This window comes from Chiroxiphia lanceolata, chromosome 16, assembly GCF_009829145.1.
Source record: "Chiroxiphia lanceolata isolate bChiLan1 chromosome 16, bChiLan1.pri, whole genome shotgun sequence".
In the NCBI taxonomy this organism is placed as follows: domain Eukaryota; kingdom Metazoa; phylum Chordata; class Aves; order Passeriformes; family Pipridae; genus Chiroxiphia; species Chiroxiphia lanceolata.
In genome coordinates, this window is record NC_045652.1 from 5891898 (window position 1) to 5904127 (window position 12230).

At 40.0% G+C, this 12230-nt stretch overlaps 1 protein-coding gene across 3 annotated transcripts in view; it reads right to left on the reverse strand.

The window, feature by feature from the left end:
• GRIN2A (glutamate ionotropic receptor NMDA type subunit 2A) overlaps positions 1 to 12230 on the reverse strand; it is a 167590-nt gene that overhangs the window by 13463 nt on the left and 141897 nt on the right. For all 3 annotated transcript variants that reach the window (XM_032703822.1, XM_032703821.1, XM_032703820.1), the window contains exon 12: positions 6430 to 6617. In XM_032703822.1, the coding sequence (XP_032559713.1) occupies positions 6430 to 6617 (188 nt within the window). The remainder of the gene's footprint in view (positions 1 to 6429; positions 6618 to 12230) is intronic.

Sequence of the window (12230 nt, forward strand, 5' to 3'; positions counted from 1 at the left end):
TCAGCACTTCTCTGGGACTTGCATAAGGTGCAGGGCAGGAGGAGGTCATCCTGTGATGCAGGAGATCACAGTGCATGTGTAAGAGCAGAAGGTGCCAAGGGAGCAGGTTGGCATTGACAGGATGAGGGGTGGTGACTCCCGTGCAAAGTGCTAACCTGAGGTTCAGCCTGAGGAGCCAGTAAAGAAAACTGGCATATACCACACACAGATCTTGAATAGAAGGGTTAGATATATACATTCACACTGGTCAGATGTAGGGCTTCATCTTCATAAGGCTCTGGTGGCATTAGCAGAATCATCTGCTTGTTCAGACTGGACAAAAGGCAGTTTTCAAATTTCGGGAAAGACTGTTCCATGTTTACCCTGGTGAGAACTCCCCCTAAGTGACAGAGGAGGAGGGTAATACCCCACCACCTGGGGACCCTAAAATAAAAGGGTCTTCACCCTGAATAGAGGAGTCAGCAGCCAAATGGGTTGATGTGCATTTGGTTCAATAAGCTCACCAATGCCAATTTGACCCAGTTATATGATCCATACAGAATGTTTCCAGAGAAGAGATTAAATAAAAGCACAGAAACTTATCAAATTCAGCCTGGATTCCCCAAAACAATCTCTCTTTCTCTTATTTTCTGAGTTATTTCCCCCTGTAAAAATAGCAAGAGGAACACAGATGACTGACAGCAATAAACTTACTGTGAGTTAATGACTTCACTCTGCGTGTCCCCATTAGTTAAGGATGAATTAACAGAACTGCTAAGCACGACTTTCAATATTACAATCCCTCTAACTCTTGTTCAGCTACACAAACGCCCTCCACTTATACACTCACACTCTTCAGTCACATTTGTTCCACCCACTGCTTAAGGAGGACACTAAATATATAAACAGAAAATCACTGTGATTGTGGGTGTATTCTGCCTGAGCAGCACGCACTGAAAATATGTCCTTATAATCACATATGTATTTCCTTCTTGGGCTTTAACAGCCCATGTGAGTCACTCTGCTACACTTCCTTATAATCTAGGCAGAGATTTGGAAGGCTTATGCTAAAATACAAAAAAAATAGCAAAGAGCTTTCCTCTTCCAGATGTAGGGGGGCAAATCTCATTTCCACAGTTACCTATTACCCCTAAGGAGTGGGAAACAATTAACCACCCAGGGAAAACAATTCTCAGTGTATTATGCTCTCCTAAAAGCACAGAAATATTAACCAGAACTGAAAGTTATCAGGAAGGGGATAACAGACTCTGTGGAAACTCAAACCAGAACCAGTTTTCCTCTTTACATCCCCATGTCTCTTCTTGCTTTAAAGTTTGCAGATCTAAGGGTTAAGGGCTTAATACAGCTACATCATCTGCCCTCTTTTCCTGGAGACCTCTTCCCACAGTCTTTTGAACTGAGCTCTTAATCTTCAGGTAGTGCAATACATTACAAATACCTCACACGAGTAGATGCATAACCTGGCCAGCTGGTTGATATTCTCCCACTCCTCCCCAAAACTGCTCTCTTTACCCAGCATTTTCTGTTCCTTGTTTCCACCCATTTCTGCTGTCATGAGTGTTTTATCCCTCTATTCTGCTGCATCCCTCACCTCTAAATGCTTCTTGCTTTCTTTTTCTCCATCCCATGCACATTCTGAACCCCTCTTACTCTCCTAATCCTGAGGCAGCTCTGTCATTTGGAGTTCAATAATCTCACTTTCTTACAAATGAAAAAATAAAAGAGGGGGGGAAGAAAGATGAGAGAAAGACTGAAAGAAAAAGAAAAAAGACAGAGAAAAAGAGAAAGATAAATTCTCCTCACCTACCAGGCACCAGTGGTTCCACTCCAAATCCCAAAGATGCCATGGGTTTCAGAGACAATGTCTTTTGCAGGATATTTTTAGAAAAGTACTCTTCTGCTTTAAATGGCACATTCAGCCCAAGCCAGAGGAGTATTAGCAATACCTGGGCCTTCAGAGAGCTGGCCAAGGGTTGCTGCTGAGGAAGGCTGGAGGGACATGGGTGCCTTCCCGATGTTACAGACTCGCTGTGTGCTTGAGCCTTTCCTGCACTATGGAATGGCAAGTCATGTGCCACCAGCAGTTGGCAGCTGCCAGGGTAACACTCTGGGTGCTGGGGATGTCAGCCTGCCCAGCTGCTCCTACAGAGGTTGATAAAAGAAACCAAAGCACGTCCCATGTGATCCCTCAGCGCTCAACGTTTCTGCTCTGACACATTCCTGTGGCTGTGGGCGGAAGATCCAAACAAAATGACAGTGCTGTTTCTTAGCAGCCACATCATTTTGGTTGCTTTTGAACTCCTGGGTGCTTCTATTTCTCAACAGAAGATTGAGAAATTGTCTTCTGTGTCTCAATGTCTTTTCTCTGTTAAAAAACAATGGAAGCTTTGTCTCGTGACCACAGCAAGCCAAAAAAAAGGAAGCATAACCACCACTGTGCTTCAGAGAAACATCCCAGTGATAAACTACTTTAAATAAAGCTGCAGATGCTAATCATCAGCTCGAAGCTTTTGCAGATAATGAGGCGTGCTGCACAGGTAGTAAGACGAACAAAGCCAGAAATTCACTTCACTCAGATCCTTTATACAAGAAAAAGCAACTTCTAACTCTTTCTATTAAAAAGATTCAGTGTTCCAAAGCAATTAATCTTGTACTAACAAATGCATACTGATCTCAGCTTCCCATGAACTGGGATATGTATATGAACTTGCACAGACCAAGGGATGAAACCTTTTGAGGATAATTATATTTTTGAGACAATTAAATTGTCAATTCCTCAGCAACTCATTCCCATTCTCCTTTCCTCTGTCTCTTTTCCTCTTTGTTAGAGGAACAAATTTGGCATCCTGTAGCCTGCTTCCTTCCACTGAGACTTCAGAGCTGCTTTCACAGTGTGATTGCTAATTGTCAGTATAATTTGTCCACTCAGTAGAAGTATCCTCAGGAGCAGAACACTGCTCATGCAGACACATATAAACCACCCGTCCTAAGCTTGAAGTTATCCCTAACACAAACCTACATCCCTCTGTATTTACTTCATTTATTTTCCAGTGCCAACAAGATTAAAGAGAGGGTTCAAAGCCATTGGCTTTAACGCAGAAAAAGCATCATGCTTTGAGAGGTATGAAGAGATGCCCCTGCATGAACAAATCATTAATTCTTCAGTTGAATGTTTTACATCAGCAAGGAAGAGGGAAAAGGTTCCTATCCACTGCACAAAAATTTCATTTCAATGTGCAAGTGATCTGGCTTGGACAGGAGAATGATATAGGAGCAGGAAGGAAAAATCAAATCAGAAGAATCACAGGAGAAAGACACATGCAGAGGAAATTGGAAGCTCTAAAATCCATTTCAAAAGACCATCTCAGTACTGGGTAAATGTAAAAGAGAGATGAGATCATAGTTTCTTGCAGGTGTAATGAGATAAAAAAATCACTTTGTCTTATCCAAGCATAATCTAGTATAATCCAAAAGGTTTTCTCCTCTTATTAACATAATATACATATAAAGAAATTGTGTTTGTTGAACTCATTAGGATATTTTTCCTTAGAGTTATGAAACTCATTACATTTATAATCATTCATTGAAATTATTCCATACTGTGATGGATGCTCTATTACATACACTGAATAGTAATTCAATAATACCAGGGGCTTTGCTGTTTTATAGGCTTAGTCTAAGAGAATAATATATTCTGCAGAGGCTCTACATGTGAAAAAAGTATTTCTGCCTTCATTTGTGTTTGCCTATTTACTTAAACAACCTCATCCAGGCTCCTCTGAGGCTTTCCCAGGAGTATCATCTTAAGATGAAACTTCCCCCCAACCATACTTGCTTTTAGTCTAGATAACTTCAAAGAGATTTTTAGTGATACAGCAAAGTGATGTTGGTCTGAACTCCGAGTTCATCCCTTCTAGTTCGCCAAAACAGAGTTATGTAAATTCATAGCTAAAAAGATTATCCATCGAACTACTGCAGTTGGACGTAGACTACAAAATCAGGTCATGCTAGTTCCAGGCAATTACTCTTTACATTTAATTTCTTGGTGTTTTATTCCAGTTCACCTGCAATGTACTTTGTAAATCAGTAGAAGAAATTTCATTCTTAGGGTTTTTTTTTTGTTGTTTCTTTTTCTTCTTTTCCTGCATTTGTTTGGTTGTTGGGGGTGGTTTTTTCCCTGAAAATTATCATCTAGATCTGTGACACAGTGAAGTGAGACAAGGTAGCAAAGGTTTCTGGGACTAAAAGAAGCAGCATGCCTACAATAATTCCTACACATCACATATGTCCAACTGCTGTTCTCATTAATAGTGCCCACACCATTTTCTGAACAAATTTAGGAATCCTTTACAAGAGAAAATTAATGTTTTAACATTCATGGGTTGTTCAGAGCAGCTTCTAAAGGTACTTAAAAAAATGCCATCAACACACTCACAGTCCCCATGGTTTGTGCTTCAAAACACTTGCTTATCTCCTGAAGTAATATCTGAGCAAGATGAACAAGGGAGCAGATACTTCGTGACAAGGTTTTATTCACCTGGGTGTCCACTGTATCTATTGCTGTTCTATAAATTATTCATAGAAAGGTTTTAATACTGAGTTTCATAAATAATTCATTTGCATTGTTTTCAGCTACTAAAAATGGGTTAAAGACATAAGCATTTGTATGCTAAGTAAGTCCACAGGTCAAAGTGTAAATACAGGATAAGATTTTTCAGGCTTCCTTCCCATTCGCTCTCTTTTCTCCCTGGTATTCAGAGACAAAGTGACACATAAAAATGCAGCACCTTTGGTATTTTGATGAGGTTTTTCTTAAATAGCTTCAATTGCTTTCCCTTCTATTTCATTTATTTTCTTTCCTGTGATTTAATTTCTTTTTGTTGGATGAGAAGCATCAGAAATGATGAAAGATGAAGCATGAAGGAAATACAAAGTGAAAAGAAGGAAAACCTGAGTGATGCTCTGGCAACACCTAGAGGGGTCAGCCCACAGTGAAAAAGACAACTCAGATTCTTCTTCAGGATACAGAAGCTTTTTCTTCTTTAGCATGGGACGAATAAGTCAATATCTCTGATTCAACCTGCCCATCTAAAAATGGGTTGGAATTATAAAACCTAATAATTCTTAATATACTACACAAAAAGAAAGAAATTTTCTAAATAGAAAAATAAAGCAAATATTTTAGCCAATCAATTGCAACTGTTTAGCACAAGAGTATGTGAATGCTTGAAATGTAGCCATTGCAGGTCATCTATCCATTCCTTCACCCAAGTAAGCAATGTTTCCTCATTAGCCTCTCTAAATCCAACAGATCGATAATGATGTCACTAATATCTCTATATGTGTACCAGACAAGGTGCATCAGTCAGGATGGTTACACCTCTTCCAGTAGTTTATCATTATAAGAGGAATAAAATCCATGTGCTGGAAGACTAACACCCTTATAGTCTGCAGTATGAAAATGAATGTTGTTTATTATGGAACAGGCCCTGCACTCTGCCATTCCTGTTACACCGAAATTTGCCATTCTTAGTCTCAACAACATGCCATTGGTGACCTTTATTTTTCAATAAAGCCCTCTCTTTCACTGACAGAAAAATGTAAAGTCAACACACGTATCTATGTAGGGGGAAAAAAAAAAAGATTATGCAACACACATCATATTCCAACCTGATAGAAGATTTTAGTCAGTCATAACATACAATTTTTTTTAATCACCATATTTCTGTTTGCTTGTACATATGAAAGGCTTGAAGTTTCACTGTGCCAAAGAATTATTTCTACAATCAGAAAGGAGTTCAAGCCCTCTGTGGAGACTGAGTCATCATTACTGTTTACAAATATATCAAAGATGTGCAGTAAGTTTTCTTCTGCAGGGCAGAAGTGCCAAGAGGACCTACAATGCTTCTATTTTGTGTTAGAATGAAAAATAGTTGTTTGAAATTCAATGAAACCAGTCAATCTAATTCAATTTCACAGATATTCTTTTACCAGAAGTTTAAATGAATCCATCCTACATGAGGGATCACTCACATCAGTCCACAACTGAGCTAAACACTTTTTAATAGCAAAACAGTCATATAGAAAGATAACTCATCTACCAAAGAAAAACTCCTCAGGGATTGCTCAAAGGCAAAATAATAAATTTATAAATGCTCCCTAACATTAAGACCAGCTTTAATTTGTGATTTATATGAAAACACTGTCTGAAAAATAGATGCAGATGTCCTTGGCAGTGAGGTGAGTTAGAACAGAGCGGAAGAGAATTCCTGTCTCAGCATCAAGAAGTAATTTTACTCATTTGTTTTACTTTTTTCTTTTTTTTTTAAGACTGCAAGAGAACAGTACTAAAAGGCTCAGAGCTACTTAAACTGAATGAACTGTGCATACAGAGAGAATGAAAAGAGAGGAAAGAAGGTTGGTGCCTACCATCTCCCACAAACTGAAGGAGGGCAAGATCGATCTGTCTCTTCCAAGGGGATCCTTTCTGAAGTGCAATTCCGTAGCCGGTCGTGGCAAAGATGTATCCGCTCCCTATTGTGACAAGTTTGCAGCCTTCATCTCTTCCAGCCTTGTAATTCAGCACTGCTGCATCGTAGATGAAAGCATCCAACTTCCTGAAATAAAAGAAAACATTTTACAAACCAAATCATTAGGGACAGCTGTTGTCGGACTTCTTTTGTCCTTGGTGTTAAGACCCTGTTGAATATCATACGGATTCTTTGATATCATTAATTACATATCCTGCTCTGCTGTATCTAAAATTAACAAAAGGCATCTATTTTAGTGAGGGGAAAGTAGGACACGTAGTTTTGCATTTCTATTTTAAGGGATGCTGTTAAAAAAATACCGAGCAGGAGAAACCAAGCTACAAAACGTCTTGCCCTGTTATCTTTCTATCTGTGTTCTCAAAATGAGTAATAAACATCTTGAGATGCAAAATGGTCTCCCAAACCAACAGAAATGACAATAGATCATTTAGAATTGAAACAACAATAACCAATCAGTTTGTTTAAACTGCTGAATGAGATTGAAAACATGAGTTCACCAGTCTTACACACGTGCCCTCATTTTACATCTCTTTCCAAAAATAAACAGTGAAGGTGGAGGTTAAGTCCTTGATAAGACAAACCGTATTCAATGTATTCAATATGCTCCAGTACTGGAGCATATTCAATACAGCTATCTAAATCCTGCTTAAAAATTATATAAAACATTTCTTTAAGATTCGCTGTTCCAAACTTATTATTTGTGTATCTGGAGCACAGCAGGAACAAAGGAATTTGTGAAAAAGTTCCAGCCTTTCAGTCCATCTACCTAATAATGTAAGAATAGGATAATCCTGTTCTCTAAAGAATACAGGGAACACAACAAAAGACAGGAAAACAAATTCAGGAAGGAAGGGAGAAGAGGCAGTGTCCTTCAGGGATACCTTTTCAGAAGCACTGTAAAAGCAAGAGTTAGAAGGCTGGTGCATGGCTTTTTCACCAATGAAAATACACCTATAAGAAGAGGAGGCCATTTGGAAGGACAATCACTTGCCAGCAGCAGATCCCAGTCAAAGAAAAGATACATTCTTACAATGGCAGAAATTCATGTGCAATCTTTAAAAAGATAAAAACTCGACTTTATTTTGCATTACTGCCCTCCTCTGCAGCCAAAACCTCTGTGATTTCTACCACTTGCACAGCACCAGCAGATTACAAAGGCAATAGAAAGAAGCTATTTGGGTCTCAGCCCAAAGTCATCACATCCCCCAGTAACACACTCTCCATTTTCAATACTTTTGTCCGTCCCACAGGAGGCCAGAGGAGCAGGGAGGACACAGCTACACCATGGGCCTCCCAGGATGGTGCAAGTGGAGTCTTCCCCTTCACCCTCAGTGGCTCTGCAGCTCCAGGCACTGCCAGCACTGCCCCTGCAGAGCCCCAGTGCATTGCTGTGGAGCACTGCTGACTCCTTCTGATGGGATGCAGCTGACAAAGGCTGGTAAAATACTGCTCAGAAACAGTTGGGGCCTGTCTTCATGGCAAGGGAATCATAAAAATAAATGTATTGTGGCACAAACAGGTACAAGAGCATCAACTTCAATTACATTATACCAGTATGCACCAGCTGTGAATTCTGTTGCTGTGAAGTTTTGGAATCACACTTGTTTCTATCTTAAATCAGTTTATGTTGATAAAACTTTTCATTTACAACCACAGAACAGAGCAAAACCTAAACATATCACATTTTGAGTGCTGACAGAAAAAAAAAGAAAAAAAAAACCAACAAATTTTCATGTGCATCATAATGTAATGTTTCTTCATAAATAACCAACCAATAGATTCATATAGAACCCTATCCTTTGCAGAACTCTAAATCAGGTATCAAAACTGTGGTACTAAAAAATAACCCTATCTATCTCATGTAAAACCAAGAGAAATACCAGGAGAGAATGAAGTTGTTGGATTTTTGTCTGCTGTCATGAAAAAGTGAAAAGTGAAATTCCTGTCATTACTTACTGCACTTTATTGCTTCCCTTCAAAGATATTTATCCCAACACTCACCATTCAAGTCACCAAATTGGAATTTAGTGTAGTTAATTTAGAGAAGTAGAGGTGGCTCATGCAATCATTAAAAGAAATAGTTTGGCCATCACTTCTTCTGCTTTTCCATTCTTCCCTAAAACTCATTTGGTACAATCCTCAGCTTAAAAAGCAGACTAGCTTCAGAAATGCTAAAAGTCTGCCTCTCTTCTTCCTTTAAATGGGATAATTTAACATGCAGAAATCACTAAACATCTCGTAGCTGATGTCACAAATCCAATCCCAAAATGAAACATGGATGGCTACGTGGCCCTGAGGTAACTAAACTGGAGGTATCCAAGAGGGCCCCGGGGCACTGCCCAAGCCTGCAGTTCTCAACACAAGATCAGAGTTTTCTAAATGATGGGCTTTGATTCAGCACTTCAGAGACAATCTTTGCTTGTGTAGAGAGCAAAACCAAAAATCCAAGTCCTTGGGGTAGGCTCACAAGGGGAAAAAAACCCACAAAGCTGCTTGCTGTATCCTCGAGATACTTGTAACTTCTCTGATCTGCAGCAGACAATTACCCAAATCAATACAAACCAAGCTCACACTTTGAGACCTCTGCAGTTACCTGTGGGGAAGGAAGGACACTTCCCCTCCTGGTGGGTGCCTATGGGATGGGGAGGTAATGGGTGCAGACACTGCTGCAACCAGCCAGCCTCAGTTAAAACACACTCTGGAATTTGTCATCTGTTTATTCTGGGATTTATAGTTTTGCAATGTAAGCACATAAAACACATGCTGGCAAACACAGAGAAAACATAAAGAGTCGGCTATTCTTCTGTCAAAACAGTCTCAGTCAGAAATACAAAGGAAACAGATCTCTTTGCTAAAGGCTCCAGGGCAAAAGCTTTGTGCTACCTAAGAAATCACACTCTTCACAGGCAGTTTGCCTCCTGAGTCACTAAACGTTAGTCAAACCTTGGGACAGAAAGACAAGGCTCAATTACAGTTTCACTCACTCGCTGTGGAACCACATCCCCTGTTTCCCAGGAGTCTGGGTACAATGAGGAGCGCAGGTTCTGAGGATGCTGAAGGCTTTATTTTTGAGGGCTTTTTCTATACTACTTCTATAAGGTCACAATAAGTCTCATTAGGCAAATCAGTTTAAAAACATGAGGCACTTTCCTGACAGATGCTGAGAGCTGAGGGTTCTTCTATCAGTTGCTGCCCAATGTCTGAACTATAAATCAAAAAGTTGATTGCCCTAAAAAAAGCCTTGGTATCTACAAATACAAACTCATATTCAGAATATATATCTCCCATTTCCAACATAAATCTTATGGCCTCTCAAGGCTCAATTATCTCTTCATCATGAGATGATTACAGAAGTACTGTTCCTGCAAAGCTTCAGAACATGCTGTACCCCTGCAGCGTGGGCAGGGAGTAACAAGCCCCAACTGAAGTTCTCAGATGTTAGGGCACCCAACTCCTCCATCACCAGGAGGTGAATTCCTGACACTCCAAATTTTTAAGAACTTTCAGATGACTTCAAACATTTTTCAGTAAGTGTTTCCAAAAACGAAGACAGCAAAATCTGGGCAAGTCCCAAAATGTGACCCTTTCTGAGTTGTTTGCAGAGCTGGCAGCGAGCATCAGCTCTGGAGGAAGGCACAGGCCAGAAGGCTGCTGGGAACAGAGAGGACTTTCCTTCCTGCTATGTCTGTGTGGGGAAAGGCACAGCTGTTGTTTTGCTTGGCTCTGGTGGAAGAGCCGGGCTGTGAGCACAGCAGGGACTGCTGGACACAGAAGCCCATCCTTGTCTTGTCATTCTCCAGGCAGGACTGGCAAGCCTGGACCTCCAGCTCTCCCTGTTCCTTGTTCTTGTGGCAGCAAAACTGAACTGTGCTGCACGTGTGAGAAGCTTTGCAGTGCTATGAGTGCTGACCACTGTGCTGGAGTTACATCCTCCCTGCAGAACAGCTCCCAGGCAGCACTGCACCCACACCCAGGGAGGCTCAGAGCCTCCTGCAAACCTTAGTCACGTACAAATGAACCAATTAACTTGTCACTTCAGGGCAGCCACTTCGGGGAGTGAAAAGCTTTGTCACACTGTGTAGGCTTAAATAAACTGGTAAGAATTAGTAGAAAGCTGAAGAACTATCAGGGCTGGGATGCAGCAAGAGACAAGGTTTATAACTGCCATGAACTCATCAAAAACGCCAGGCACCTTCAGCCAGTGCAGAGGAACAGGACCACAGTGCTATGACTCATCTGAGCAATGGGCAGGTTTGCAAACTTCCTCAGAACTCCTGCAATAATCCTGGCCAAGAGGAACAATAAACAGTTTGGAATATTTACATAAGAGAGACTACAAAGGCAAATGTCTTTCATCACGTAGCAAGCACCACGAGGAAAGGGGGTGGGGAGAATTTTAGCTCCCACAGCATAGGAGAACATCAGGTGTTATAAAATTATGAATTGGAATAGTCCTAGAAAAACAAAAAAGAGCATTAGTGAATGTAATAATTTGAAGTGGGAGATCTGTGAAAAACAAATGTGGACAGTCTTGTACCTAAACATTTATGAGTCATCCAGAAGGATAAGAGTTGAAAAATCAGAATAGCTATTGCAAAAACCCATTCTCGAGCATTGCTGCACACATTCAAAAATGCCTGTGTAAAGAAAATTAAAGTTAAAGGTACAGAAAAGCAATTTCAGAAAAGCTGAAAACAGTTCCCTATAATTTTCCATATCTTTATTTCTCAAATTCCTATGATGGAAACTGAAAAGAAGGATTAGGAAAATGCTCCTTTATTAGTCACTTATTCCTCAGCAACTGAAGTATAACTCAGTTGGAAAATGTTCCTTTGCTTCCTTAACCAACTACACGATCCTTCAGCGATTTTGTTTTCTTGAGGGAATGAGAAGGAAAACTGTAAAATGCCAATGTGCTCAGCAGTTCTGGACTCATAAGCAGCAATCCAGCACATTAGAAATCCATCTCTTTCAGTTACTTTGCGTCCTGCTGTGCTCTGTGTCACAGTACTTGGAAAAGGAGAGGTATGTTCAGTGTATTCCCCTTCTTCTATTTCGCTGTCCAGCATTGGAGTGTATGGAACAAATAATATTGTGTTTCCCTTGAGGATCAGAGAAAATGGAGCATGACTGAAGTTGCTTTCCAGTTTTCAAGTGCTGCAGTAAATTCAAACATAAAATATCCACAGCAGAATTAATTTCTTGCTAAAGTGGTACTGTTTGGTGCAGTATTCATCTGTCAGATCCAGGACATTAACTTTAGAATCAATTTTTCCTCATTCTCATTTCTTTGTGTTTTCTAACACCCTAAATATGTTCTTTTCACGGCCAGACAAAAGCTGTGTATTGTTACCAACACAGATTTGGCTTACATAAACCAGGATGAATGTAATACAGAAGTGCATCATCAGAGCAATGTGCTTGCACTGCATTTTGCTGCAAACAGCTGTATCACAATGACTCTTCTACATTATTTTTGATGAAGAGTATCTTGCAACTCAAATATGCACCTTCTGGGGCTTGTTCTGAAAATTTAAAGGTCAACTGCATATTTAAGAATAATTATTCATTATGAATTACATAAATTTTATTCTGAGGAAAGACAGTGAATGAAATCAGACCCATTTTTGAAATTTGCCTGCGTGTCTTAAACTGAGAGATGTCATTCCTCAAATCTGG